This window comes from Schistocerca gregaria, chromosome 2, assembly GCF_023897955.1.
Source record: "Schistocerca gregaria isolate iqSchGreg1 chromosome 2, iqSchGreg1.2, whole genome shotgun sequence".
NCBI classification, from domain to species: domain Eukaryota; kingdom Metazoa; phylum Arthropoda; class Insecta; order Orthoptera; family Acrididae; genus Schistocerca; species Schistocerca gregaria.
The window spans coordinates 352,891,050-352,917,945 of record NC_064921.1 but is presented as its reverse complement, the minus strand read 5'-3'; the positions used below and the strand labels follow the sequence as shown (position 1 = coordinate 352,917,945).

Sequence of the window (26,896 nt, the reverse complement as noted above, 5' to 3'; positions counted from 1 at the left end):
ACATCTTTTGTTTGTTTCTGTGATGTCACTATTGTTATTTTGAACCCCATTCTTACATGGCTGGAACACATCTACAAGCCACTTCATCCAAGAGCAAGTGGCCCACAGCAGGTAGAGATGCTAAACTCATTGTCCCATTTTGCAGACAAGCTGCACCAATGTACCGCGTATTACCTGCATGTAATACACTGAAACACCAAAGAAACTGGTATAGGCATGCATATTCTAATACAGAGACAAGTAAACAGATAGAGTACGGCACTGCAGTCGGCAACACCTATATAAGACAGCAAGTGTCTGGTGCAGGTGTTAGATCGGTTACTGCTGCTACAATGGCAGGTTATCAGATTTAAGCGAGTTTGAACGTGGTGTTACAGATGGCATACAAGCAATGGAGCAGAGCATCTCCAAGGTACCGATGAAGTGGTGATTTTCCCCTGTGACAATTTCACGTGTGTACCGTGAATATCAGGAATCCAGTAAAACATGAAATCTCCAACATTGCTGCTGCCGGAAAACATCCTGCAAGAATGGGACCAATGGTGAATGAAGAGAATCGTTCAACTTGACAGAAGTCCAACCATTCTGTAAATAGCTGCAGATTTCAATGCTGGGCCTTCAGCAAGTGTCAAGAGTGCGAACCTTTCAACAAAACATAATCGATATGGGCTTTTGGAGCTGAAGGCCCACTTGTGTACCCTTGATGACTGCACGATACAAAGCTTTACACCTCATCTGAGCCCATCAACACTGACATGAGACTGTTGATGACTGGAAACATGTTGCTTGATTGGACAAGTCTCGTTTCAAATTGTATCAAGTGGACGGACATGTAGGGGTATGGAAACAATCTCATGAATCCATGGATCCTACATGTCCACTATCTGGTGGAGGCTATGTAAGGTGTGGGGCATGTGATATGGGATCCCTGATATGACTCTTGACAGGTGACACATATGTAAGCATCTTGTCTGGTCACTTGCACTCATTCATGTGCATTGTGCATTGTGCATTCCGACAGACTTTGGCAATTCCAGCAGGACAAAGCGACACCCCACATGTCCAGAATTGCTACAGAGTGGCTCCAGGAACACTCATCTAAATCTGAACATTTCCACTGGTCACCAAACTCTCCAGACATGACCATTATTGAGCATATATGGGATGCCTTGGAATGTGCTATTCAGAAGAGATCTCCACCCCATCGTACTCTTATTGATTTATGGATAGCCTTGTAGGATTCATAGTGTCAATTCCCTTCAACACTACTTCAGGTGTTGTGGCACTTCTGCGTGCTCACGGGGACCCTACAGGATATTAGGCAGGTGTACCAGTTTCTTTGACTTTTCAGTGTACATGATTTGTGAATACATGTGTCATAAAAACAGCAGGAGTGATTCACAATGATAGTGAGATGTCAGACTTCATCTATTTATTTTTATGAGGCTGGACTTAATTTCATTATGGAAAGCACTTGCCAGTTCAAAACGAAATAGCTGCCACATTCCATTGTATTTCAAAATTTGTTCTGTATTTCAGAAAGAGTGTGTAACTGTTGTGCAGTGTGTGCTATTTCCTGGATTTTCACAATGATGTAGTATAACTTCATGTACAGAATGGTTATAGTCTGTTAGTTGTCAGTTGTATTGAAAGCTAAATGTAAACAATTAATTAGTATTTTGCTGACTGATCATTAGTATATTTATCATACCATTGCACATGATATACCATCACTCAACAGTTCCATGTTACCAGTGGCGTGATGTCTGTTGTCTAAAGGGTTAGAACATGCACAATGCATGTGTAACAACTGAAGCCAAACTAACATTGATATGACTAAGCAATTAGTCCTGCTATGGTACTTGAGACTTATATGCATGTCTTGTTTCCCAAGTGTACTTATAATTGTAAACAGACAAATAGGACTTCACTTGATCATTCTGAAACAACTCCTTAATCAGATTCAGAGGTCTTGTATCACATGAAGCCGTGTATGATATGGGGTAAATGTATTTCAGAACTACAGCAAACTGAAGTGACCCGTGTAAGTTATGAAATGTTATTGATAGAATAATCTTTACTGTATGGTCAGTTTGAAGAAGTTTGTGTGTGTTTGTTAATGCAACATGTTTTTGTTAAACATGACCAGTATTTTTAAAACCTTCTAGCTTTCGTAGCTGGTAGTTACCAGAAGTGTGTATGACATTGTTAGAGAACTTGACTGGTAGACATTAGGCTAAAGATTCAAACTTATAAGCAAACTGACAACTGCTGTGTGTTACTAACTCCTGTATGCATTGAGCAGGCTGAAATAACTACTGAATGAGTGGAGAATAGATTCATAAATGGCAAATCATTTATGACATATTATGCAGAAAGATTTACCCTCTGTTTATTTGATGCAGAAGGTGAGAGATGTGTAAAAACGATTTCTGGTACCATCTGGAATGTGTGAAGCAGAAATGTTAAGAAATTTATTTTAGTTGTTACTGAGATTACTGTTTGTTGACAGCATTTTTGCAGTGGAATCTAGGTTTTATACTTGAAGTGTGATGGTCCACCAAGACTGCAGAAAACCTGTTTGATGTTGTTCACAATATCTGTGGAATAACTTCTGAAAAATACTTGACAAATTGCTGTTCTGTAAATAGAGCCCTTCCTGCAGCAGTTTACTGCACATTTATCTGAAGTTGTCTCTGAGATAAAGATGGCATAGTCTTCATTGTGCCATGATACTGCATTTGCCCTAAAGTTCTGTACTACTTCTAGTTGTTCTGTTTTCCAAATGAAAGCTAGTAGTGTGGAATGCAAATAATACTGGAAGACAGGGATGATTTACTAAAAAGTAAAATTGGTAGAAAAGTAATGCTCTGTAGAAAATTCTAATCAGGTGTTACATTTGATCAACAGTGTGATTTACCTTAGTCTTACAGGGTGCCACAGTGCATTTCACTGTATTCATACTATACTGATCGCAGTAAGTGAAACATCAAAAAAGTAAAATAAGAGACATTTAATACATTTCTCACAAAGATTATCAAGATGATTGGCTTGTTATCTTAATGAACTGAAGATGGTATCACAGCAGCACATGACACAGAGGATAATAGCTGACATATTAGAAGACAAAATATGGTAATACCAGTATGGCGAGTGTGCAGTTTACTATATTGTCAGGTATGTGTGACAAAAGGAGACACCAGTCCATCAACATTGACATCACCATCATCAGTAGGAGTTCTCTGACAAGTCAAAATTGTGAGCATGTGAGTTGGTCATCTTATCAAATTTCCCATAACTCTTTAAATGACTGTTTCATCCAGCATAACAATGAAACACATCAGTATGTACTCTTATTATGTTTTTCCAAGCCCACCAAGAATTGTGAGGTAGTAAATATTAATGCCAGTGAATCAGGAGCACAAAATTGTACATGGTAGTTCCATTGGTAAATTTGAAAAAAAATTACAGGAAATTATCAGTGGCAACTTATGTTAGTAAACATATGCCCTCAGGAGGAAGACATTTCCTAAAGAACTGGGGTTCACAACCAAATTTAGACCACGCATACCAAATTTAGACCACGCATATAAATACACATTTGCAACCGCTTCAGTAGCAGAGTCAGATTCACAGCTTTCATGAGATTCGTCTTCAAGCAGAGACAAAAAGTCTACCATATCTTCTGTTTCTGTACGAGACATTTCACCCACTGATCCATTTGACACTGTGATCCCGAACTACCATCACATACTATAGTAGTGTTTCAATCTGTAGAAATAGCAGCTACAATTATTTGCATCAGTCTCCCCTCCAAATTCTGAATCTTCATCTACATCTACATCTACATCCATACTCCGCAAGCCACCTGACGGTGTGTGGCGGAGGGTACCCTGAGTACCTCTATCGGTTCTCCCTTCTATTCCAGTCTCGTATTGTACGTGGAAAGAAGGATTGTCGGTATGCTTCTGTGTGGGCTCTAATCTCTCTGATTTTATCCTCATGGTCTCTTTGCGAGATATACGTAGGAGGGAGCAATATACTGCTTGACTCTTCGGTGAAGGTAAGTTCTCAAAACTTTAACAAAAGCCCGTACCGAGCTACTGAGCGTCTCTCCTGCAGAGTCTTCCACTGGAGTTTATCTATCATCTCCATAACGCTTTCGCGATTACAAAATGATCCCGTAACGAAGCGCGCTGCTCTCCGTTGGATCTTCTCTATCTCTTCTATCAACCCTATCTGGTGCGGATCCCACACTGCTGAGCAGTATTCAAGCAGTGGGCGAACAAGCGTTCTGTAACCTACTTCCTTTGTTGTCGGATTGCATTTCCTTAGGATTCTTCCAATGAATCTCAGTCTGGCATCTGCTTTACCGATGATCAACTTTATATGATCATTCCATTTTAAATCACTCCTAATGCGTACTCCCAGATAATTTATGGAATTAACTGCTTCCAGTTGCTGACCTGCTATTTTGTAGCTAAATGATAAGGGACCTATCTTTCTATGTATTCGCATCACATTACACTTGTCTACATTGAGATTCAATTGCCATTCCGTGCACCATGCGTCAATTCGCTGCAGATCCTCCTGCATTTCAGTACAATTTTCCATTGTTGCAACCTCTCGATACACCACAGCATCATCTGCAAAAAGCCTCAGTGAACTTCCGATGTCATCCACCAGGTCATTTATGTATATTGTGAATAGCACTCCCCTGCGGCACACTTGAAATCACTCTTACTTCGGAAGACTTCTCTCCATTGAAAATGACATGCTGCGTTCTGTTATCTAGGATCTCCTCAATCCAATCACACAATTGATCTGATAGTCCGTATGCTCTTACTTTGTTCATTAAACGACTGTGGGGAACTGTGTCAAACACCTTGCGGAAGTCAAGAAACACGGCATCTACCTGTGAACCCGTGTCTAAGGCCCTCTGAGTCTCGTGGACGAATAGCGCAAACTGGGTTTCACACGACTGTCTTTTTCTAAACCCATGCTGATTCCTACAGAGTAGATTTCTAGTCTCCAGAAAAGACATTATACTCGAATATAATACGTGTTCCAAAATTCTACAACTGATCGACGTTAGAGATATAGGTCTATAGTTCTGCACATCTGTTCGACGTCCCTTCTTGAAAACGGGGATGACCTGTGCTCTTTTCCAATCCTTTGGAACGCTTTGCTCTTCTAGAGACCTACGGTACACCGCTGCAAGAAGGGGGGCAAGTTCCTTCGCGTACTCTGTGTAAAATCGAACTGGTATCCCATCAGGACCAGCGGCCTTTCCTCTTTTGAGCGATTTTAATTGTTTCTCTATCCCTCTGTCATCTATTTCGATATCTACCATTTTGTCAACTGTGCGACAATCTAGAGAAGGAAACACAGTGCAGTCTTCCTCTGTGAAACAGCTTTGGAAGGAGACATTTAGTATTTTGGCCTTTAGTCTGCCATCCTCTGTTTCAGTACCATTTTGGTCACAGAGTGTCTGGACATTTTGTTTTGATCCACCTATCGCTTTGACATAGGACCAAAATGTCTTAGGATTTTCTGCCAAGTCAGTACATAGAACTTTACTTTCGAATTCATTGAAAGCCTCTCGCACAGCCCTCCTCACACTACATTTTGCTTCGCGTAATTTTTGTTTGTCTGCAAGGCTTTGGCTATGTTTATGTTTGCTGTGAAGTTCCCTTTGCTTCCACAGCAGTTTTCTAACTCGGTTGTTGTACCACGGTGGCTCTTTCCCTTACGATCTTGCTTGGCACATCCTCATCTAACGCATATTGTACAATGGTTTTGAATTTTGTCCACTGATCCTCAACACCATCTGTACTTGAGACAAAACTTTTGTGTTGAGCCGTCAGGTACTCTGTAATCTGCTTTTTGTCACTTTTGCTAAACAGAAATATTTTCCTACCTTTTTTAATATTTCTATTTAAGGCTGAAATCATCGATGCAGTAACCGCTGTATGATCGCTGATTCCCTGTTCTGCATTAACTGTTTCAAATAGTTCGGGTCTGTTTGTCACCAGAAGGTCTAACATGTTATCGCCACGAGTCGGTTCTCTGTTTAACTGCTCAAGGTAGTTTCCAGGTAAAGCACTTAAAAATATTTCACTGGATTCTATGTCGCTGCCACCCGTTATGAACATTTGAGTCTCCCAGTCTATATCCGGCAAATTAAAATCTCCACCCAGAACTATAACATTGTGGGGAAATCTACTCGAAATATTTTCCAAATTATTCTTCAGGTGCTAAGCCACAACAGCTGCTGAGCCCGGGGGCCTATAGAGACATCCAATTACCATGTCTGAACCTGCTTTAACCGTGACCTTCACCCAAATCATTTCACAATTCGAATCTCCGTCAATTTCCTTCGATACTATTGCACTTCTTATCGCTATAGACACTCCTCCACCGTCACTGTCCAGCCTGTCTCTGCGGTATACATTCCAATCTGAGTTTAGGATTTCATTACTGTTTACATGTGGTTTCAGCCAACTTTCTGTCCCTAGTACTATATGGGCGTTGTGACCGTTTATTAATGAGAGCAGTTCTGGGACCTTTCTATAGACGCTCCTGCAGTTTACTATTAGCACATTAATATTGTTATTCCCTGTTGCATTTTACCTACTCCTGCCTTGCCACGTCTCAGGAGGCGTCTTGTCGGGCCTAGGGAGGGAATTCTCTAACCTAAAAAAACCCCATGTGCACTCCACATGTACTCCGCTACCCTCGTAGCCGCTTCCGGTGTGTAGTGCATGCCTGACCTATTCAGGGGGACCCTACATTTTTCCACCCGATAGCGGAGGTCGAGAACTTTGCACCCCAGCTCTCCGCAGAATCGTCTGAGCCTCTGGTTTAAGCCTTCCACTCGGCTCCAAACCAGAGGACTGCGATCGGTTCTGGGAACGATACTACAAATAGTTAGCTCCGATTCCACCCCGCGAGCGATGCTTTCCGCCTTCACCAACTCTTCTTCTTCTCTTGCTCTTCTTCTGCTTGCTCTTCCCAGTAGTACATTATGCAGCCATGCAGAACTTCATCTGCCATGGAACTATGCCTCCTTCATGATGTTATTTATATAGATCTAGAAGAAATAGTCAGATATATCAGTATGATCCCTCCAACTATAAAAACGTACCAAAAATGAGTAAATAATATGCTTGTTGTATTGGGTTGTGTGCATGAACTGTTTTCGTCACATTGCGTGCTTTCAGTAATCATCCTACATGTACACTATCAGCAGAAATAATTTTATATTATCTCAGTGGTTAACATTTTCAAGATAATTTGTTAACCAATATTATCTGCAGTGTTCATTCTTCATTAAAAGACGCTATTCAGAACATTTGATCAGTAAATTTGGGTGTACCTAAGAACTGAATTCATAACAATCTGTTTGCATGCATTTACGCTGCAGAGGAAAAATAGCTGTAAATATGCATAAAAATGACTTCTATATTTTATAATATAGGAAATGTTGCTGTGAATTTAGCCTACCATCATTTATATCATAACAGTAAATCCACAGGTGATAAAATTTTACTTGATATGACTCACTTGTTTGCTAATATATCTTGCCTACCAACTTAGAAACATAAAAATAGTTACTATTGTGAACATATTAATACTAGTAAAACTATTGTTTGTTGTAAATAAAGTAATAAACAGCATTTAAAGCCAATGGTATACACATTTACCGATGTCACTTAAAGGGTTAATCTGATCTGTGGGGTCACCACTGAAATGTAGTGTTTATTCACATAGATTAATCATTGCACCTAGTGCAGGCAAGGGTTTGGAACTCATCATGATATGACAGACAGGGAATATAGGCACATTGGTTCTGTGCAGATCCTACAGTCTGCAAGATCTTTTACCTGAAATTTTGGTATGGGCTTTGGTAATTCCTGAACTTTTATGTTTGTACATAGTTCACAGATACATCTGCGAGACCATCAACCTCAAGTTTCTACCATTTCTGTGATATATACAAAATAATACTCTCTTCATGACAACACTCTGATTCACAAAGCACAGTATGCATACAACACACTTTTTTGTCAAAAATTTTATATGTTATAGTGGGAACAAAGTGTACTCTGGCACTCAGGTTGACTCTTGCTTATGAGTGTAGAGGAGGAATGGTAAACTGTATCAGTGTGACAGGTGAAAGCTGTATAGTGTCATTCACTATTGAAATTCAGTTTTCCTTGATGTCAGATGGAGCTGTGCCGTGTGTTGTGCTTTGCATTCAGTCATGTGTTGCTGTGATATATGATAATCTTAAATCTGTGGGATGTATAAAGTGTTCAGGAAAGTAATTCAAGTTTTTTGTGATGTAGTTAAAATGGCCACAGGGCATTCTGACCAGTTGGGTTAGTTGTGGGGGCTCTCAGCCCCAAAGACATGCCTTCATCAGTCTGCTCCAAGCATCAGGGTCATTGTCTCTGCGCACTCCGTTTAGTGTCTGTATCACGAAATGTGATGGAATTGTCACTCGAGCAATATTGTGCTATACATTTTGGTTTGAAACTGAACAAATCTCTTGCAGAGACCCACCAATTGATTGTGTAAGCTTACAGTGACAGTGCTCTATCATATTTGCAAGTTTTGTGGTGGCTGAAAGGTTTTAAGGAAGGCTGAGAAGAGGTGGTCGATGAGCCCTATGCTGGATGGCCATCAACCAGCACAACCAACGAGAATTTGGCATGTGTGTGTGCTCTATTAAATTCTGACTGTGGGTGAGTGTCCAAATGACTGCAGAAACTCTCAACATTCTTAAAACCATTTTGCATGAAATGTGATTGGTAAAGTGCATATGAGGAAGGTGAATGCCAGTCTGGTTTCCAAGCTTTTGATGGAAGATCAGAAGATTCATTGGGTGACTGTCATGACTGAATTCCTCAAATGTGTGGAAACTGAACCTTCTTTCTTAGAAAGTCTCAGTACTGGGTACAAAACATGTTGTTTCTGGTATGATCCAGAATCAAAATGTCTAGAGATGCGAGTGGCACACCTTGGGGTCCCCAAAGCTGAAAAAAAGTAAGAATGAATAAGTCAAAGTGAAAATGCTGTTGATATTTTTTTGATGCCAAAGGCATGGCCCACAAAGTTTGTTCCTTAAAACCAAACTGTGAACGCTACCTACTACTTTGATATGCTGGAAAAACTGTGAAAAAGGGTTGTCCAAATGAGAAATGAGGTTGCCACTACCTGGGAGATCCACCATGACACTCCAAGCCACACCACTCTGTGCTTCCATGAGGAGCAGGTGAAGCATAATTTGATAATGCTACTACAATGCCTACAGTCCAGATGTGGCCCCGGCCTACTTCTTTCTCTTCCCAAGGATCAAGACCACCCTGAAAGGAATCTGTTTTGGGTCAGTTGAGCCATCCAAGGCGGCATGACTAGGACCCTTACTGAGGGCCCCATTGAAGCCTTCCAGGACATGTACCATGCATGGCAGACGTGCTGAAACAAGTGTTTAGTTGCCAAGGGAACTACTTTGAAGGATATTAAATGTTTGTAACGATATCGACAATACATCTATTGGCTAAAAAACTTGCACTACTTTCTGCACACACCTGACATTAATGAAACAAAATTTTCATATCTTTCATAGGTTGTTTCCTTTTTGGCAAAATGCTTTTGTACAGAGATTGTGGAAGTTCTAATTGTAGGAATATAGTGACTGGAACCTTATTTTTGTAAAAATATTTTGTACTAGAATGTGTGTTTTGTAAAATATACAGACTGCACTTTTTTGTGGGCAGTGTCTCAAAGTTATTGATCAGTCCTATTTTACTAGGCCACTTCAGCTTATTATTATAGTAGATTTTGTGATTTTATTTACATAAATGGCAGTATATGAAAACCCGAAATCATTTCTTACTGCTTGGAAAATATTTAATGCATTAGTTTCAGTACAATAAATGTTTAGTGCAAAAGTTCCCCATTAATAGCTCAAATTGAAAGCTTATTGTGTTTGATGTCTGATGTAGCTTTGTAGATATGAGTAACATTGTTAAAAACTCTTTTCAGATCAAACTACAGTAATTTTTGATCTTCACCTAACTGTGTTGTGTGCCGTGTGACTAACAAACCATCAAATGTACTAATGGTAAGTGGTAGCAAGTATATGTGTAGAACAATTAGTATCTTTTGGAATATGCTCTTCACTTTGTGTATGTGTTTAATTTGCAGGCAAATGCTTCCGTCAACGAGTGTCTTACTTAGTACACCGTCGTATTCACACAGGTGTTATGCCTTACAAATGTACTGCATGTGGAAAAAATTTTCGGTACAAGGTCAGTGATTATAGTTTCCATCCCTTTAATAGAGGACATAGTAATCTGATATGTTTATTGAAACTAGAAATGATTGGCATTGTGACAATGAATTTGGATGAGATTTATATTCACACAAAGCAATATAATAATCAGGCAGCAGTGCTTCACTAATGTATACCACTTGAATTGGAATGAGCCCAAGTAGTTTTGTATATGGTCTTATTTGATAGCATGACAGACAAATGTTCCTTCTCCTGCCCCGTTCTGTTTCAGAAACCTACCTTTTGAAACCAGTAAAAGTAGATGTGCTAAAGTAGAGGTACAGATGAAAGTGTTATGATACAACACAATATTCTCTTTATTCAAACTTCATCTTTATAGAAACAAGCTCTAAGATCAGAGAAACAATCTTCAAATAAATTTGCAGTGTTCAAACCTGTAGCCTTAGAAGACTTGCAGCTTGAAAGTTCTTGGAAAAGGTTCTATTATAACTTACAAAATAAATGAAAAAATTACAACAGTGTCATATGGATGTCCTTAGTAGTAAGATATCGGGAAACTATGTGACACTCAAGTAATAACTTTACGTTATTCTTTCTAGTACTGCTTGTTTGTTTGAGTATCACAAGTAAGTAACACAGGTCATTATCTTGTACACTTTAAAATACCAGTTTTATCTAACATTGGATTTTGAGACTGTGGTTGTGTAGAAAAAACAGGCTGATTCTTGCAAAGAGAAAAAAAAGCAACCAACCACTGTTAATAATGATATTTATTCATACAAATAGCATTGTTACTGATTTTGAATTTTCAGGTTCATCTTCAGACGGCTGTTCCCATTTAGATTCACATTTGTTGAGGTTAACATTAGCTTTCAATTCTTTACTCCCCCTTGTGGTGAAAGTTCCTTGGGTGATGGTGCCCTACAGCAAAACAAAATGTAAGAAATGGCGTATTTAGCTGTACCTAATAATTATTGAACACAATGTAAAAAAAAAAAAATCTTGATGGTAAAACTGTTTTAATTTTGAGTTACCTACACTGAAAATCCCGCATCATTATATTGCAATGATTACTACTTGTGTTCACAAAAAAATGAAGAATGTATAAAGAACTTTATGATTTACAGGGTGTTCATTTTAAATGAAGGCATTGAAATATCTTGAAAACTACACATTGGGTAAAAAAAGAAAGTTATAATTCCAATTTGTTTGTCTCGAAGGGGGACATCCAACGATACCACACTCGATGCTCCCACCGCACCCGAAGCTTTGGTGGCAGGGGCCAACTTTGAGATCTTCAATAGGAGCCCCCCCCCCCCCCCCCCCCATGTTTTATTGCACATTACGATTCTGCATAAAAATCTGCACCATTTTTGTCTGAGGAATTTTCTTCATTTTCCCATGGATGGCGAAATAAAGGAATAGAAATGGGTACACAATCGTAATTTATGACATGCTGCTCAGTGGCCCTTGAATATCTAGAGGGTCGTGGGACTCCACCTCTATGCTGCCAGGGTAGGACAGGACAGTATTTAATAATTTTTGATTGAAAACCCCATTCACAGTATTGTATTTCTCCGACATATCGAACAGAGGACTACTCGGAGCGCCACTGTATCTACACCGTGGCCGTCTTGTGAACTATGAGGTGTCATACAGGCAGTACACATTGACTGGAGCTCACATATCAAGCAGACATAGAACAGAAAGTGGCTGTAAACATACGATATTTGCTTGCACATATACCCATCATTTGGAGAACGGACATGCAAATGGACAACAAATGTTGCAACCACAGAAGAAAAAACTGAAGTGATCCTGATTTATGGAGAGTTGCCTTGTATGTCGAGCATTTTCCAGAGAAAGCTGGCTCTCATTCATTCTTTTACAAAGTTGTGAACAGCTTTATGTCTGAAGGCAGTGTACAGACTAGCAACAGGAAACGAAGCAAACCTGTTACAAGAGAAGCTATTGAAATAGCTGTACCTGTATTGGTGCACAACAACCCACGGATATGCACTTGGCAGTTAAACTGCGATTACAGTATGTCTGTAGGTAGTATTATCACAGTACTGCATCATAAGTGTCATCCTTACCATGTGTAACTGCATCAAGAACTTCATGGCACTGATTTCCATAACCGGGTAATGTTTTGTGAATTGGCATGTCTTTTTCTGATGTGTGTATATTCACAAACGATGGAAGTGATAACATGCCTCACTGGAGTGTAGGCAATCCCCACTGGCTAAGGCAAGTTGACCGTCAGCATCCTTGGTCGGTTAACATATAGTGTAGCATCATGGGGAAAAAACTCATTGGTCTGTATTGTGTCGACAGCACATTCAAAGGACACAAATATGGAATGTTTTTGAAACAGGAATTACCAGTACTACTGCAGGATGTTGCTCTGGATGTACAACCACTTCTGTGGTTTCAGCATAACAGTTGCCCTGTGCATTATGCAATTGAAGCACGGGAGTTTTTAGACTGTGTTTACACTGTTTAGTGGAATGGCAGTGGTGGCCTAGTAATTGGCCAACTAGGTCACTGGATTTGACATTGCCGTATTGTTTTCTGTGGAAATATTCAAAAGATAGGGTGTACCAGCAAGGGTCAACAGGCGGTGACACTGCCGCAGATATGTTTCTGTCCTGTGTACGGTCTTTTGAAAAGTGGATCACTAAGTGTATTGAAGTTGACAATACTATGTTTCAAAACATTGTTGTTGTTGTGGTCTTCAGTCCTGAGACTGGTTTGATGCAGCTCTCCATGCTACTCTATCTTGTGCAAGCTTCTTCATCTCCCAGTACTTACTGCAACCTACGTCCTTCTGAATCTGTTTAGTGTATTCATCTCTTGGTCTCCCTCTATGATTTTTACCCTCCATGCTGCCCTCCAATACTAAATTGGTGATCCCTTGATGCTTCAGAATATGCCCCACCAACCGATCCCTTCTCCTAGTCAAGTTGAGATACAAATTTCTCTTCTCTCCAATTCTATTCAATACCTCCTCATTAGTCATGTGATCTACTCATCTAATCTTCAGTATTCTTCTGTAGCACCACATTTTGAAAGCTTCTATTCTCTTCATGTCTAAACTATTTATCGTCCACGTTTCACTTCCATACATGGCTACACTCCATACGAATACTTTCAAAAACAACTTCCTGACTCTTAAATCTGTACTCGATGTTAACAAATTTCTCTCTTCAGAAATGCTTTCCTTGCCATTGCCAGTCTACATTTTATGTCCTCTCTACTTCAACCATCATCATTTATTTTGCTCCCCAAATAGCAAACCTCATTTACTACTTTAAGTGTCTCATTTCCTAATCTAATCCCACAGCATCACCCAATTTAATTCAACTACATTCCATTATTTTCATTTGGCTTTTGTTGATGTTCATCTTATATCCTCCTTTCAAGAGACTGTCCATTCTGTTCAGCTGCTATTCCATGTCCTTTACTGTCTCTGACAGGTCATTGACGAACCTCAAAGTTCTTGCTTCTTCTCCATGGATTTTAATTCCTACTCTGAATTTTTCTTTTGTTTCCTTTACTGCTTGCTCAATATATAGATTTAATAACATCGGGGATAGGCTACAACCCTGCTCACTCCCTTACCAACCACTGCTTCCCTTTCATGTCCCCCGACTCTTATAACCCTCCATCTGGTTTCTGTACAAATTGTAAATAGCCTTTTGCTCCCTGTATTTTACCCCTGCCACCTTGAGAATTTGAAAGAGAGTATTCCAGTCAACACTGTCAAAAGCTTTCTCTAAGTCTACAAATGCTAGAAACGTAGGTTTGCCTTTCCTTAATCTATTTTCTAAGATAAGTCGTAGGGTCAGTATTGTCTCATGTGTTCCAACATTCCAATGGAATCCAAACTGATCATCCCTGAGGTCGGCTTCTACCAGTTTTTCCATTTGTCTGTAAAGAATTCGTATTAGTATTTTGCAGCTGTGGCTTATTAAACTGACACTTCAGTTATTGTCACATCTGTCAACACCTGCTTTCTTTGGTATTCTTCTTTAAGTCTGGGGGTATTGCACCTGTCTCATACACCTTGCTCACTAAATGGTAGAGTTTTATTAGGCCTGGCTCTCCCAAGGCTGTCACTAGTTCTGATGGAATGTTGTCTATTCCCGAGGCCTTGTTTCGACTCAGGTCTTTCAGTGCTCTGTCAAACTCTTCACGCAGTATCGTATCTCCCATTTCATCTTCATCTACATCCTCTTCCATTTCCATAATATTGTTCTCAAGTACATCGCCCTTGTATAGATCCTTTATATACTCCTTCCACCTTTCTGCTTTCCCTTCTTTGCTTAGAACTGGGTTTCCATCTGAGCTCTTGATGTTCATACAAGTGGTTCTCTTATCTCCAAACATCTCTTTAATTTTCCTGTAGGCAGTATCTATCTTACACAACAGATATCTTTCAACACATACTCTGACTGAAAAAAACAGGATAGCGTTCACCTCGAACCATGACCAGAGTGGCCCTGTTCGATATGTTAGAGGAATACAACATTGAAGTTTCCAATTAGAACTTATGAAATATTGGCCTGTCCCACTCCCGCAGCATGGAGGTGGGGTCCCATGTGTCATTGGGTAGCATGTTATAAATTGCAACTGTGTATCCATTTCTATTCCTCCGATTACAGCACCATCTGTGGCGAAATGAAGAAAATGCTCCATACAAAATGGGTAGATTTTGCTGTAGAATCATAATCTGCAGTAAAAAATGAGGGTAGTCATTGAAGATTCCAAAGTTGGCCTGCTACCATCCATGCACAGGATGGGGTTAGGGGGGGTCGAGTGAGGTTTCGTTGGATGCCCCCCTCAGAGACAAACAAATTGGTGTGTGTGTGTGAGTGAGAGAGAGAGAGAGAGAGAGAGAGAGAGAGAGAGAGAGAGAGAGAGAGAAAATACACATCAGTGGCAGTTCGTCCTGTGTCACAATAGAACAGTAAACCTCCATAGAAGTATTTACATCTGAGAGAATTTTATAGTGCATAAAGATTTTAAATTTAAAATCGCTCATTCTTTTGGAACAGTCAGATTATTATTCAGTAATATTTATGAACCTCCCTGCTGACGTCTACAGTGATGTTTGAAACTGGTGGTCAGCTTTCATATGCCTGGCTTGATATGTGCGCAGAATCTGGTTGTGCACCACCGAATACCACATGCCAGCTGCTGAGCTTGTAGATGAGGGGTGGAGAAGAGAGCAGAGGCAGCAGGTGTCTCCTATTCTGAGCATTGGAGCAATGCTCAAGCATGTATCCACCAGGAGCCTCCATTTTCCCTCCTGATGTAGAACCTCACTGAAACACCATTCCTATTCCTTCCCAGTTGTTCCACCTATATGACTCTTGAATAGCAGATTTTGAATATAATTCATATCGACATTGTTCTGTAACTTATGATATCTGTTGTATGTTTGATCCCTGTGAGCTATTATAGTTCTGAAACTGAAATACTGACAAGAGTCAAGCCAGCAATGACCAGAAGGAGTTTTCTTTTGTTTGTTTGCAGTAAGTTGCCATTACTGTGACCAACTTTACTGTTTGTCATACAGGAAGATTCAATATGTAGTTGTGAGTTCAGAGACGAGGGTTCTCAGATATGCAGTGTCTGAAAGAAGTAGTCAGTATGTGTGATATTTTAGTGCAGAGTTTTGGACCAAGATCTTAAGGAGACTGACACTGGAAATTGTTAGCCAAGAAAACTAAAGATAAAAGTAAAAAAATTGTAAGAATTTTCAGACCAGACATTTCTGAGAAAGTAGATTGGATATATGGTTGTGATGTCACAAACAAATTATACGATTTTCTGTGTTCATTGTTAGCAAAAGAAAAAGAAAATGCTGTTTATCCCAGGAGAGGGAAAAAAAAAGAAAAAAAAAAGGTGAGTGGTTCATATCATGTGTGACTGCATAGCCAGAGCACAATATCTTAGTGAAATGGAATATTGTGCAGCAACTGGAAAGTGCTTATAAGCTGTCAGTCGAAAGACACAATGATCAGATTTACAAATATCATAGCACACTCTCTAAAATTGTGTACTGTGGTGTCCCCAGGAATTTCCCGCAGACTTCTAGATTTCACTGCCAGATTTGATGCTGTACCTAGTGATTATCTTTCAAAGGCTACTGCTTTCAAAGGCATATGTAAACATATTCAAAATGATTTCCTTTCCTGTTTGCTGGATGTTTACTGTGACCAAGTAAGAAAGAAAATTGCTATCACTGATTTTCTATCAGTTATCATGTATAAGACAATATTATTTCAACAGTTTCACAGTTTGTCATAGTTATCAGATATGTTTTCTCTGAGGATCAACCTTTAGAAGCATTTTAGACTTTTCTTATTCTTCTTGAACATGATCCAACAGTGCTAGTAGAATCACTCAAAGAAACATTAGTGGATAAACACAAATAAAGTTGTATGATTTCATGCTTTCCCGGCGAAATGCTGACATTCTGGAGTAGTCGGGTGTTCTGCCGGATGTTCGTGTCAAACTTGCACCTGAGGAAGACAGTGAGGCACACTGTCGAAATATTGTGCAAGTTTGACACGAACATCCGGCAGAACACCCGACTACTACAAATAAAGTTATTTCTCATAGCTGTGATGGTGCATAGACTCGTCTGAGAACATTTTAAACATGCCTGTTTTGTTCATTCTTAAGGCTGTAAGTTGAATCTGATTTTAAACCTATGCAATGAGTTATAATATGGATATTAGGTGGTTTATTTTTTTACCGACCTTAGTGAGATTCTTCTTTCCATACCTATTCACAGTAAATAGCTGTTTTAATTGAAACAGTGAAGAGCTGTGCAAGCTGTGTAAAAGATAGTCACTACCATTACAATCACTGAAGCAACAGGGCTCCACCTGAAATTAAGATAGCCAAATTTCAATTTTGGTTGTCTTTTTTATAATCATACTGTGTTATACATTGCCCTGTTGTACAGCCAATCACAAAAATGAGTAATTGACCCACTGAATGCACAATAAGGGATAGAGATAGCATCATTGAGATTATTTCGATGTGCAGACAGCTGCTGCATCCTGTGAAGAGACAGAGGCATGGAAACAAATTCCAAGAACTGTTGTTGCTAGAAAAGTTTGAGATAAAATTATCGATCAGATTGCTGAACACTTTGACTTTACAGATATGTCACCACTGCAAATTTATTTTATTTCAAAAAAATTGTTTTGTACACAAGTCTGCAAACATTTTTGCAGAGGTCGTGCAAAAAAATCTTTTTTATGATGGGTGCAATAAGCTGAGAACAGAACTTCAGATATAGTGCATGAGGAATGAGTTTAGAACTCTCAGTGATGCTCTCCCACTTCTGAAATTCCTGTTCAAAAATAATTTGCAGAAGCCCTTTGGTGAAACAGTGAAATGACTGAAGTTATTGTTACCATACTGGCAGCATCGTCTGAGGCGGAGTGATCTAAAGAAAATAAAAGCTTGTTTGGGAAACATTATGAGTCACGGCTTGTAGCAGCAGCAGCATGCTCTCCAGCAAGAAAAACTTCATATGCAGCATCATAGACTTCAGTGAACACTTCATTGACAGAGCCTCTACTCTTAATGTGTGTAAAATGGATTTTTCATACAAACATTCATTGAAAGTAGGTGTGTTTTGTACATCAATTATTTTTTATTCATTATTAGCCTTTCTATGTTAATTATTTGAAACTTTGAAGACCACCTTCCAGAGAACCCCCTAGAAAAACCTCCAGGAAATGAACCGTCACTGATACATACACAGCATGGCATGTCCTTTTTCTTGCAACCCACCTGGCATTAATTTACATTAATTTCTTTGGTCTCAGAATTTCTCCTCATTAATTGTTGCTTTCTCATTCCTTTTAGTTTTTTATATCTTTTATTTCCTGACCTGTCTATTTTTCCAGGTGCACACATATATTCTGCTTTTAGTAACTCATGCACAGTGTTTTCTCAGTAATCTCTGTCTTGCATTTTACCCTATTTTACACCTTTAATCTCTCAGGTTGTCAAATCTCATCTGCTGAAATCCTCTGCAATCAGTCTTTCCTTCTCATACTGTCCATAAGTCTCCCCTGACTTGGCGATTCTGAGCGCCTTTTCTGAACTCTCCCTTATTTCGTAACCTCACCAGTCCTTTACCTTCTCCCCTTTTCCTTCTTCTTCAACTCTTCTGGGAGAATTTCAGTAGCTTTATTTGTATGTCCTCCTTTTGCCTCTTGGTGAGCAGATTTTTTTTCTCTGTCCGATTCCATTGTATTTTCAAAAATTGTTTATTTTGCATTCACAAAATACTGAAGAGTGTGTAAATCGCTTTTTGGCCTGGGTGGTTAGGGTGCACCTGTGCGTGCCAGCACTATTGTCTGAACAGACACAAGCAGTAAACATTGCAACATAATGACTTGAGATTTTCGATGTAGGATACCTAAAGCAGACCTACCTTAAAGATTTGTTTACATTTTGTTCAGTTGTTAGTGGGTCCAGTTAAATAGACCATTTCTCACATGATTTTTTGCTGTAGGGCACTACCATATCAGGAACTTTCACAACGAGGGGAATAAAGTGCTGAAAGCTAATGTTAACCTTAACAAATGTGCATCTAAATGAGAACAGCTGTCTGAAGATGAACATGACAGTTTGAAACCAGTAATGGCACTGTTTGTATGAGTAAATAGCATTATTAACAATGGCTGGTTGCTGTTTTCTTCTTTGCAAGAATCAATCTGTATTTTCTCCACTGCTAAAACAGTTTTAGCTTAAAGAATTGATTATGTTGTGTTCACTTGTTATTAGGTACAGTTAGCAGTTAAATAGGCCATTTCTCACTTAGTTACTTGCTGTAGGGCACCACCACCACCACAAGGAACTTCCAACACAAGGGGGACTAAAGAGCCAAAAGCTAATGTAAAAATTTTAAAAATGTGCTTCTAAGTCTGAAGATGAAACTGTTGTTTCAAAACCAGTAATGACACTATTTGTTTGAATAAATAGCATTTTACAACTGTCAGACAACTTGTTACATTGTCTGATTAGATGTATCCTGAGACATGTTAGTGGATGTTAACATGGGTGGGTCAACCCACCACCTTTGTGACTGTTTAAACTTGCTGGGGACACTGTCAGTGTGGTGTCTGAATGTATGTGGAGGAATGCAGCCCATTCTTTCTTGAGAGCTGAAACCAGAGAAGGTGGTGATGTGGCACACTGAGGTCTGGAGTGAGGTCGACACTCTAACTCATCCCAGAGGTGGCCCATTGGACTCAGATAGGGGCTCTAGTCTATTTCAAGAATGTTATTGCCCGCAAACCATTGCCTTGGAGATTCTCCTTTATGACAGGGTACATTGTCATGCTGATATAAACGATCATCTTCCCTGAAATGTTCCTCTATGCATGCAGTACACAATGCTGTAACGTATGTTCATATGCTTCCACATTTAGTGTTTTCTTAAGCATTATGAGGGGAAAACACCCTAATCACAAAAAACACTTCATACTGCAACATCACCTCCTCCATATTTCTCTGTTGACAATACACACAACAGTAGGCATTCGCCAAACCCATCCATCAGATCGTATGATTTAGTAATTCAAATCACTCACTCCCAGTTCTCCACTGCCCAGTGGTGAAGCTCTTTACACCACCTTAAATGTCACTTAGCATTGATTACAGAAATATGTGGCTTAAGAGGAGATGCTCAGCCATTGTACACTATTCTTTTTAACTCCCTATGCACACTTATTGTGCATGTTGGACTCTTGGTAACACTTTGGAATTCATCAGTGGTTCCTTCCACTGATTTCATGTGACTTTTCTCCCACAACTATCCTCTGCAATGCTGGACAATCTGTCCACCAGTGTGAGATGTCTGCCTGGTCTTGGTTTAGATGTGATTGTTGCTTCGCGTTTCCATTTCACAATCGCACCAATAGTTGTTGATGTTGGTAGCTTTAGAATGGTTGAAATGCCCTTGATGGATTTGTTACTCTAGTGACATTCACTGTCTAGTCCACATTCCAAGTCACTGAGCTCTGTTGACCAAACCATTCTATTATTACAACTTCTCTAATGACAATGCAGTACTTCCCACCTCCTTTCATACTGGCGCGCCCACCTCTTGTGACATCTAGTGGTCTATCCTGCATTACATATCAATATCCAGATATTTTACATCAGGTAGAATATGTGACTGTTTGCATCAGACATCATTTAACTTTGTGCAAGTGACCCTGGAATTTGTTATAAATTACTGTATTCCTTGTAGAATTTATTTGAATCTGCATTCTTTTCTGCTCAGCTAGGTTTCAGCTAATTTTCAGGTCATTTTACAGTATTGAAGGACACAGGACAAGAAAAAAATTAATCTAACCTGCTGGAACACACACACACACACACACACACACACACACACACACACACACACACACACTCAATTGTAATTTCATTCCATTTTTGTTTGAATCTACTTCCCCTTTTCTCTGTTGTGTCCATATCTGCCTCTTATACAAAGTGCTACCCTGAATATCTAAGAACTTCATTGTAAATATCAGAAAACTGTACTTATGTCCTCAGTCACGTTCAAAGTAGTCATCTGTAGCATATTAGCAGCAACCCCATCTTTGTTCCCATTCTGAAAGCAATCCTGGAAATCCGCAAGGTGAAGGGTGTTCAGGTCCCATTGTGATTTCACTTGGATGTCTTCAATCAATTTCAAATGTTTCCCTTTCAACATGATTTGCATCTTTGTGAACAAGTAGAAGTTGCATCCTCCCTACTCTGGTGAATGATGATGGTGCGGGAATTCTACTGGTTTGATCAGTACAGTGATATTCTTAAATGCTGTGGGCAGCATCTTGTATGTTGTTATTTGTTATTTCTCTTTTGCAAAATGACATGTACACTGAGGAGGACTGTCTAAGGTAACGAGCTAGAGAAAATGTGGTTTCATGTATGCAGCATGTTAAAAGACAGACTCATTCACCATTTACATTGCACGTTATTAATATTAGAATTCCTATTGGACCATTCAGTTTGTTCACCCTGGCTGCGAACAAAATGTTATGGTATTTACTTCCTAACCATTTTGTTTTTGTTTTGGGGCATCTTCTGTTGCATTCAGTTTCTGTTACTTCAGTAGTCTGTATGTAAGCCAAATGCATTTACTTCATCTCTACCATTAGGAAATAGCCCGTGGTCATGGAGAAAATTTAATTAGCTAAGTCTACAGAAAACTATTTCTGAAATTTATCATGAATTATAAATGCTTACTATGTCTATGAAATATATAGTTAGAAACATATCATTGTATTTGACAATTAAATAATGGTTGCTATATAAATACATGTGAAACATATAGTTTATTTCAACTGTCTCTTGTATTTATGTTTGTTTCGCTCACTCACTTTGAGTGTAGGTCAGCCAGAGAACACACAAATGTCCATCCCAGCCACCAGGAACAGTAGTGAGGCAGTCAAGTGACTTGGTGCAGAAACTGCGACAAGCTGTTGAGGTCAAACCATTGCAGGTACAGCCAGTTACTTTACAACTTTACTTCTTCAGGTAAAAGAATTGTAGTTACATGAGAGGTAAATGTTATCATTCACTGTAAGTAAATGGAATGCAGATAATGGATAAGAGGAATGAATAATCTTTTTCATTGAAGAATCAAGAAAAAAATGTAGTCCTGTACAAATTTACAGAATGTGCAGTATATTAACCATAAAAATAATAAGCGCCACCATTCTGATCACCATGTCATCCTCTGCCTGTGGGGCCATTTGGATGCAGCATGGAGGGTTGGGGCTCATCACACCACACTCCTGGGTATTGTGAGTTTAACAGATGTGATGCCATTATTACTTGGTCAAGTAGCTCCTCAGTTGGTGTCAAGAGGCTGAGTGCACCCTATTTCGGTCCTCTCACCAAGGATAAATCACTGTTAGTACTAGAAATTGAACCCAGGTCCTCTGCATGGCAGTCAGATACACTGATAACTCGGCTCTGAGGTGGACTCATCTGTCATTCCTCACCAGCGAATGACTTGTATCCGGGAGAAAAGCCATTGACTATAGACATTGCTTGCAATAGAAAATTGTTTGTCTGGAGCAAAAGTGAATCTATGGATATAAATCAACTTTGGTCTTTGATGTACTTTGTGGAGGTCCAAAATCTGGTTTGAACCATTTCTAAGCATGTTGGCACAGCCTAGGAAAAAATTTGTATTTGAGTTTAGTGGGGAACCAAAACTGAAAAAACCTATTCTTTCTGGTAGAAGGTTAGTTGGGTGGTAGTAACCATATGTAGTAAAAATATCATTTACTTGCAATACCCAAACTAACATTGAAAACAGGATGGGCTTCAGTATTTCAGTGACACATGCAGCCAAAGAGCATAAATGAAAATTGGTCTCAAATTAGATAAAATTACCCACCTGGAATGTTGGAGGTGCCACACAGAAGGAAACTGAATTGGCTAAGCATCTAAAAGAAATGAAGATAGACTTTATGTTAAATACTGAAACTAAGAAACTTAACTTTTTAGAATAAAATGCAATGTAGGAGATAGGACATCACATAATCGTTCTTGATAGAATGAATTATGGTGAATCCAAATGATTGGTGGCTTTGCATATTGCATGTGTAATAAGACAAGCCACTGATGTATCACACAGCTGCCTGGAAATGTCAGTATCTACTGCCGTGAGGCGAACTTCATTTGTAGACATCATGTGGATTTGAGAGACATGGGCTAATACCATTTCACACTTTAAAAAAAAGCAGTATGGACTGCACAGCTGAAGGAACAACAAGTACACTGACAGTAAAGGGTGGCAGCATAATCATCATTCCAGAAAGAAAGGTGACTGTCATGAAGAAATAATAATCACAGTTTTCTACAGCAAAATATACATTTTATTGTATGCTGTGTTACTTGTCACCTAGGCTCTTATAAGTTCATTTGAATTTAAACTACTTTTGAAGTGTAGTCATTAACTGATCTTCAGTGAAGTAATAAATGAATGACAGTATCAATCTGGACAGTGACATCAATGAATATTTTATAAATATTCAAGATTATGTTGTAAGCAACATGACATGAGAGAAGAATCATTGTGCTCCTCTTCCTCAGACCTGAACATGGCTGGAGCTGACAGAAACAACCACCTTCTCATTCTGCGTGTCCAGCAGTTCTTCACGGGTCTTTGTTTCCTTGGCTACCTTCTTGGTATGACTCACCCCGAGACTAAATCCTCGGGGTATTGTTCTCAGTGACTCCTTTCTGTTAAAATTTACATTTCACTGAGAATAAACATTTTATTGCATGCTATGTTACTTTTCACCTAGGCTCGTATAAGTTCATTTGGACTGAAATGAGGAGGCGAAGCCTTATTATGCTATGCCGTATTGCCATACCTAGTTCAACAACTTGGTAGTGTGGGGTTTTTGGTTAACATAGTTTTTGCAAGTTCCTGTAAATCAGCCATATTGATGCCAGGTTCAATTTGCTGCTATGTAACAATATTATGAAAAGGAAAGTTGCTACTCACCATATAGCGGAGTTGCTGAATCGCAGAAAGGCACCACAAGAAGACTGTCATAAATAAAGCTTTCGGCCAGTAAGGCCTTTGTCAAAAATAAACGCGTGCGCGCGTGCCCACACACACACACACACACACACACACACACACGACTACAGTCTCCGGCAACCTGAGGCAGTGTGGTCTCTTTTTCACAAGAGTGTAGAGGTGCAGACAACAATTTTACTTCACAGGCAAACAAAGTTGGTCTGCTGTTTCAATAAACACCGTAATGATGGTGGTGACAATGTTCAAAAGTAGCCATTTACACTCTCTATTTATAATTTATAAATATTTTTCTGTGTTGGCAGTTGGAACTTACTTTCAGGTTGCACCTTGTATGTTATAAAAAAAAGTGATGAGCTATTAATCTTTAGGAGTAGAGTAGAAGCTTCCCAATACCTGGGACTAAATATTGATAGCAAGCTCAGCTCGACGGTACACAAACTAGAACTCTGTACAAGACTGAACTCGGCAACATTTGCTATTCATGTGATTTGGTCTGTTTGCGATCACAAGGGAACCCAAGAGGCTTACTACAATTATTTCCATTATATCATGATATGTGATATTATATTCAGAGGTACTCAGTCTCAAGCTTGGATAGATTGTAATGTTTGCAAGAGGGTTGTCATAGTCTTTAACATAGCCCATCTCAGTCACTTCTGCAAGAATTTATTCACAAAGATGGATTTATTCACAAAGGTGGGAGTCATCACTATCTCATATCAGTATATTCTCTTACTTCACTTAAAAAAAAATTGAAAGGTATGCATCATGAAGAAGATACACAAAATAAACGAGAGTTACAAAGTGAGAAAACAAATCTCAGCACGCTACACAAAAGAGGACATTACTGGTGCATCAAAATGTGCAATTCTCTACCGGTTCATGTCCAGTCTGATACTGGTGACTTGTTCAATTCAGAAACTGTATAAAACATTGACTTTTATAGAAGTCCTTCCACTCCAGGCAGGAATTTTTTGACATCATATAACACTTTATAAGTTGTAATGTGCCAGTAGTGATCTGTGTGCTGTAAGCTAAAACCTATGAGTACTGTTAACATAATACAGGAGTACTTGTCCATATTGTGATGTAATGAACCCTTATTGTCACTGCAAAATTCTGTAGGTGTTAACACTACAATGTCTTAGCTTTTGTGGTATGATGAAAGGAAATTTGTCCAGTACTCAGTAAAAGTTTGTAGTTGTTCTTAACATAATACCTTATTATTATTATTATTATTATTATTATTATCATTATTATTGCTTTATTCATGAATTACTGCTGTAGAAAATTGGCCATAAAGTTAAATCTGTACCTAACAACATATAATGTATCTGTAACATTTGATAAATTCTGCTTCCAAGCAATACTCACAATATGCATCCATTGGACATGAAATAATTTTCAAAAAAGTAAGACAGTGATCAGATTTGCAAAAAACTTGGAGATATGGTAAAGAAGTTTAGCAGACACATTTATTTATTTAGTGAATGACAAAACATCAGACCCACACCTCAGTAGATACAAAATGTACAGACAAGAACACAGATAATACACTGGAGGGCACATGTCCGCCCACAGGCCCTAAATTTACATGCTATATGGGCAGCCCTCTCCCATTGTGCTGTAGGCCTTACAAAGCCCACTGAGACTGAAACTAACCCTCAAACTTGGTCCAAAAAAGATAGCCTGTGCTGTATCCTCTCATGCTTACAATCTTTTACTAAGACTGCAAGTCATGAGGGAACACCTCCCTCTTCATGCAGTATTGTCCTTCAACTGGAACACGAAACACCAGCCACAGCGGCCAAAGACAGTGGTTTTGTGTGTGTATGTTACTTCACCCCCCATGAACCATGGACCTTGCCGTTGGTGGGGAGGCTTGCGTGCCTCAGCGATACAGATGGCCGTACCGTAGGTGCAACCACAACGGAGGTGTATCTGTTGAGAGGCCAGACAAACATGTGGTTCCTGAAGAGGGGCAGCAGCCTTTTCAGTAGTTGCAGGGGCAACAGTCTAGATGATTGACTGATCTGGCCTTGTAACAATAACCAAAACGGCCTTGCTGTGCTGGTACTGCGAACGGCTGAAAGCAAGGGGAAACTACAGCCGTAATTTTTCCCGAGGACATGCAGCTTTACTGTATGATTAAATGATGATTGCGTCCTCTTGGGTAAAATATTCCGGAGGTAAAATAGTGCCCCATTCGGATCTCTGGGCGGGGACTACTCAGGAGGACGTCATTATCAGGAGAAAGAAAACTGGCGTTCTATGGATCGGAGCGTGGAATGTCAGATCCCTTAATCGGGCAGGTAGGTTAGAAAATTTAAAAAGGGAAATGGATAGGTTAAAGTTAGATATAGTGGGAATTAGTGAAGTTCGGTGGCAGGAGGAACAAGACTTTTGGTCAGGTGAATGCAGGGTTATAAATAGAAAATCAAATAGGGGTAATGCAGGAGTAGGTTTAATAATGAATAAAAAAATAGGAGTGCGGGTAAGCTACTACAAACAGCATAGTGAACGCATTATTGTGGCCAAGATAGACACAAAGCCCATGCCTACTACAGTAGTACAAGTTTATATGCCAACTAGCTCTGCAGATGATGAAGAAATTGATGAAATGTATGATGAGATAAAAGAAATTATTCAGGTAGTGAAGGGAGACGAAAATTTAATAGTCATGGGTGACTGGAATTCGTCAGTAGGAAAAGGGAGAGAAGGAAACATAGTAGGTGATTATGGATTGGAGCTAAGAAATGAAAGAGGAAGCCGTCTGGTAGAATTTTGCACAGAGCATAACTTAATCATAGCTAACACTTGCTTCAAGAATCATAAAAGAAGGTTGTATACATGGAAGAAACCTGGAGATACTAAAAGGTATCAGATAGATTATATAATGGTAAGACAGAGATTTAGGAATCAGGTTTTTAATTGTAGGACATTTCCAGGGGCAGATGTGGACTCTGACCACAATCTAT

General features: G+C 39.3%; 1 protein-coding gene across 2 annotated transcripts in view; it reads left to right on the top strand.

Annotated features, from left to right (window-relative positions):
* LOC126337041 (zinc finger protein 252-like) overlaps window positions 1–26,896 on the top strand; it is a 99,119-nt gene that overhangs the window by 52,497 nt on the left and 19,726 nt on the right. For both annotated transcript variants that reach the window (XM_050001363.1, XM_050001362.1), the window contains 2 exons: window positions 10,216–10,319; window positions 21,747–21,857. In XM_050001363.1, coding sequence (XP_049857320.1) covers window positions 10,216–10,319; window positions 21,747–21,857 — 215 coding nt within the window. The remainder of the gene's footprint in view (window positions 1–10,215; window positions 10,320–21,746; window positions 21,858–26,896) is intronic.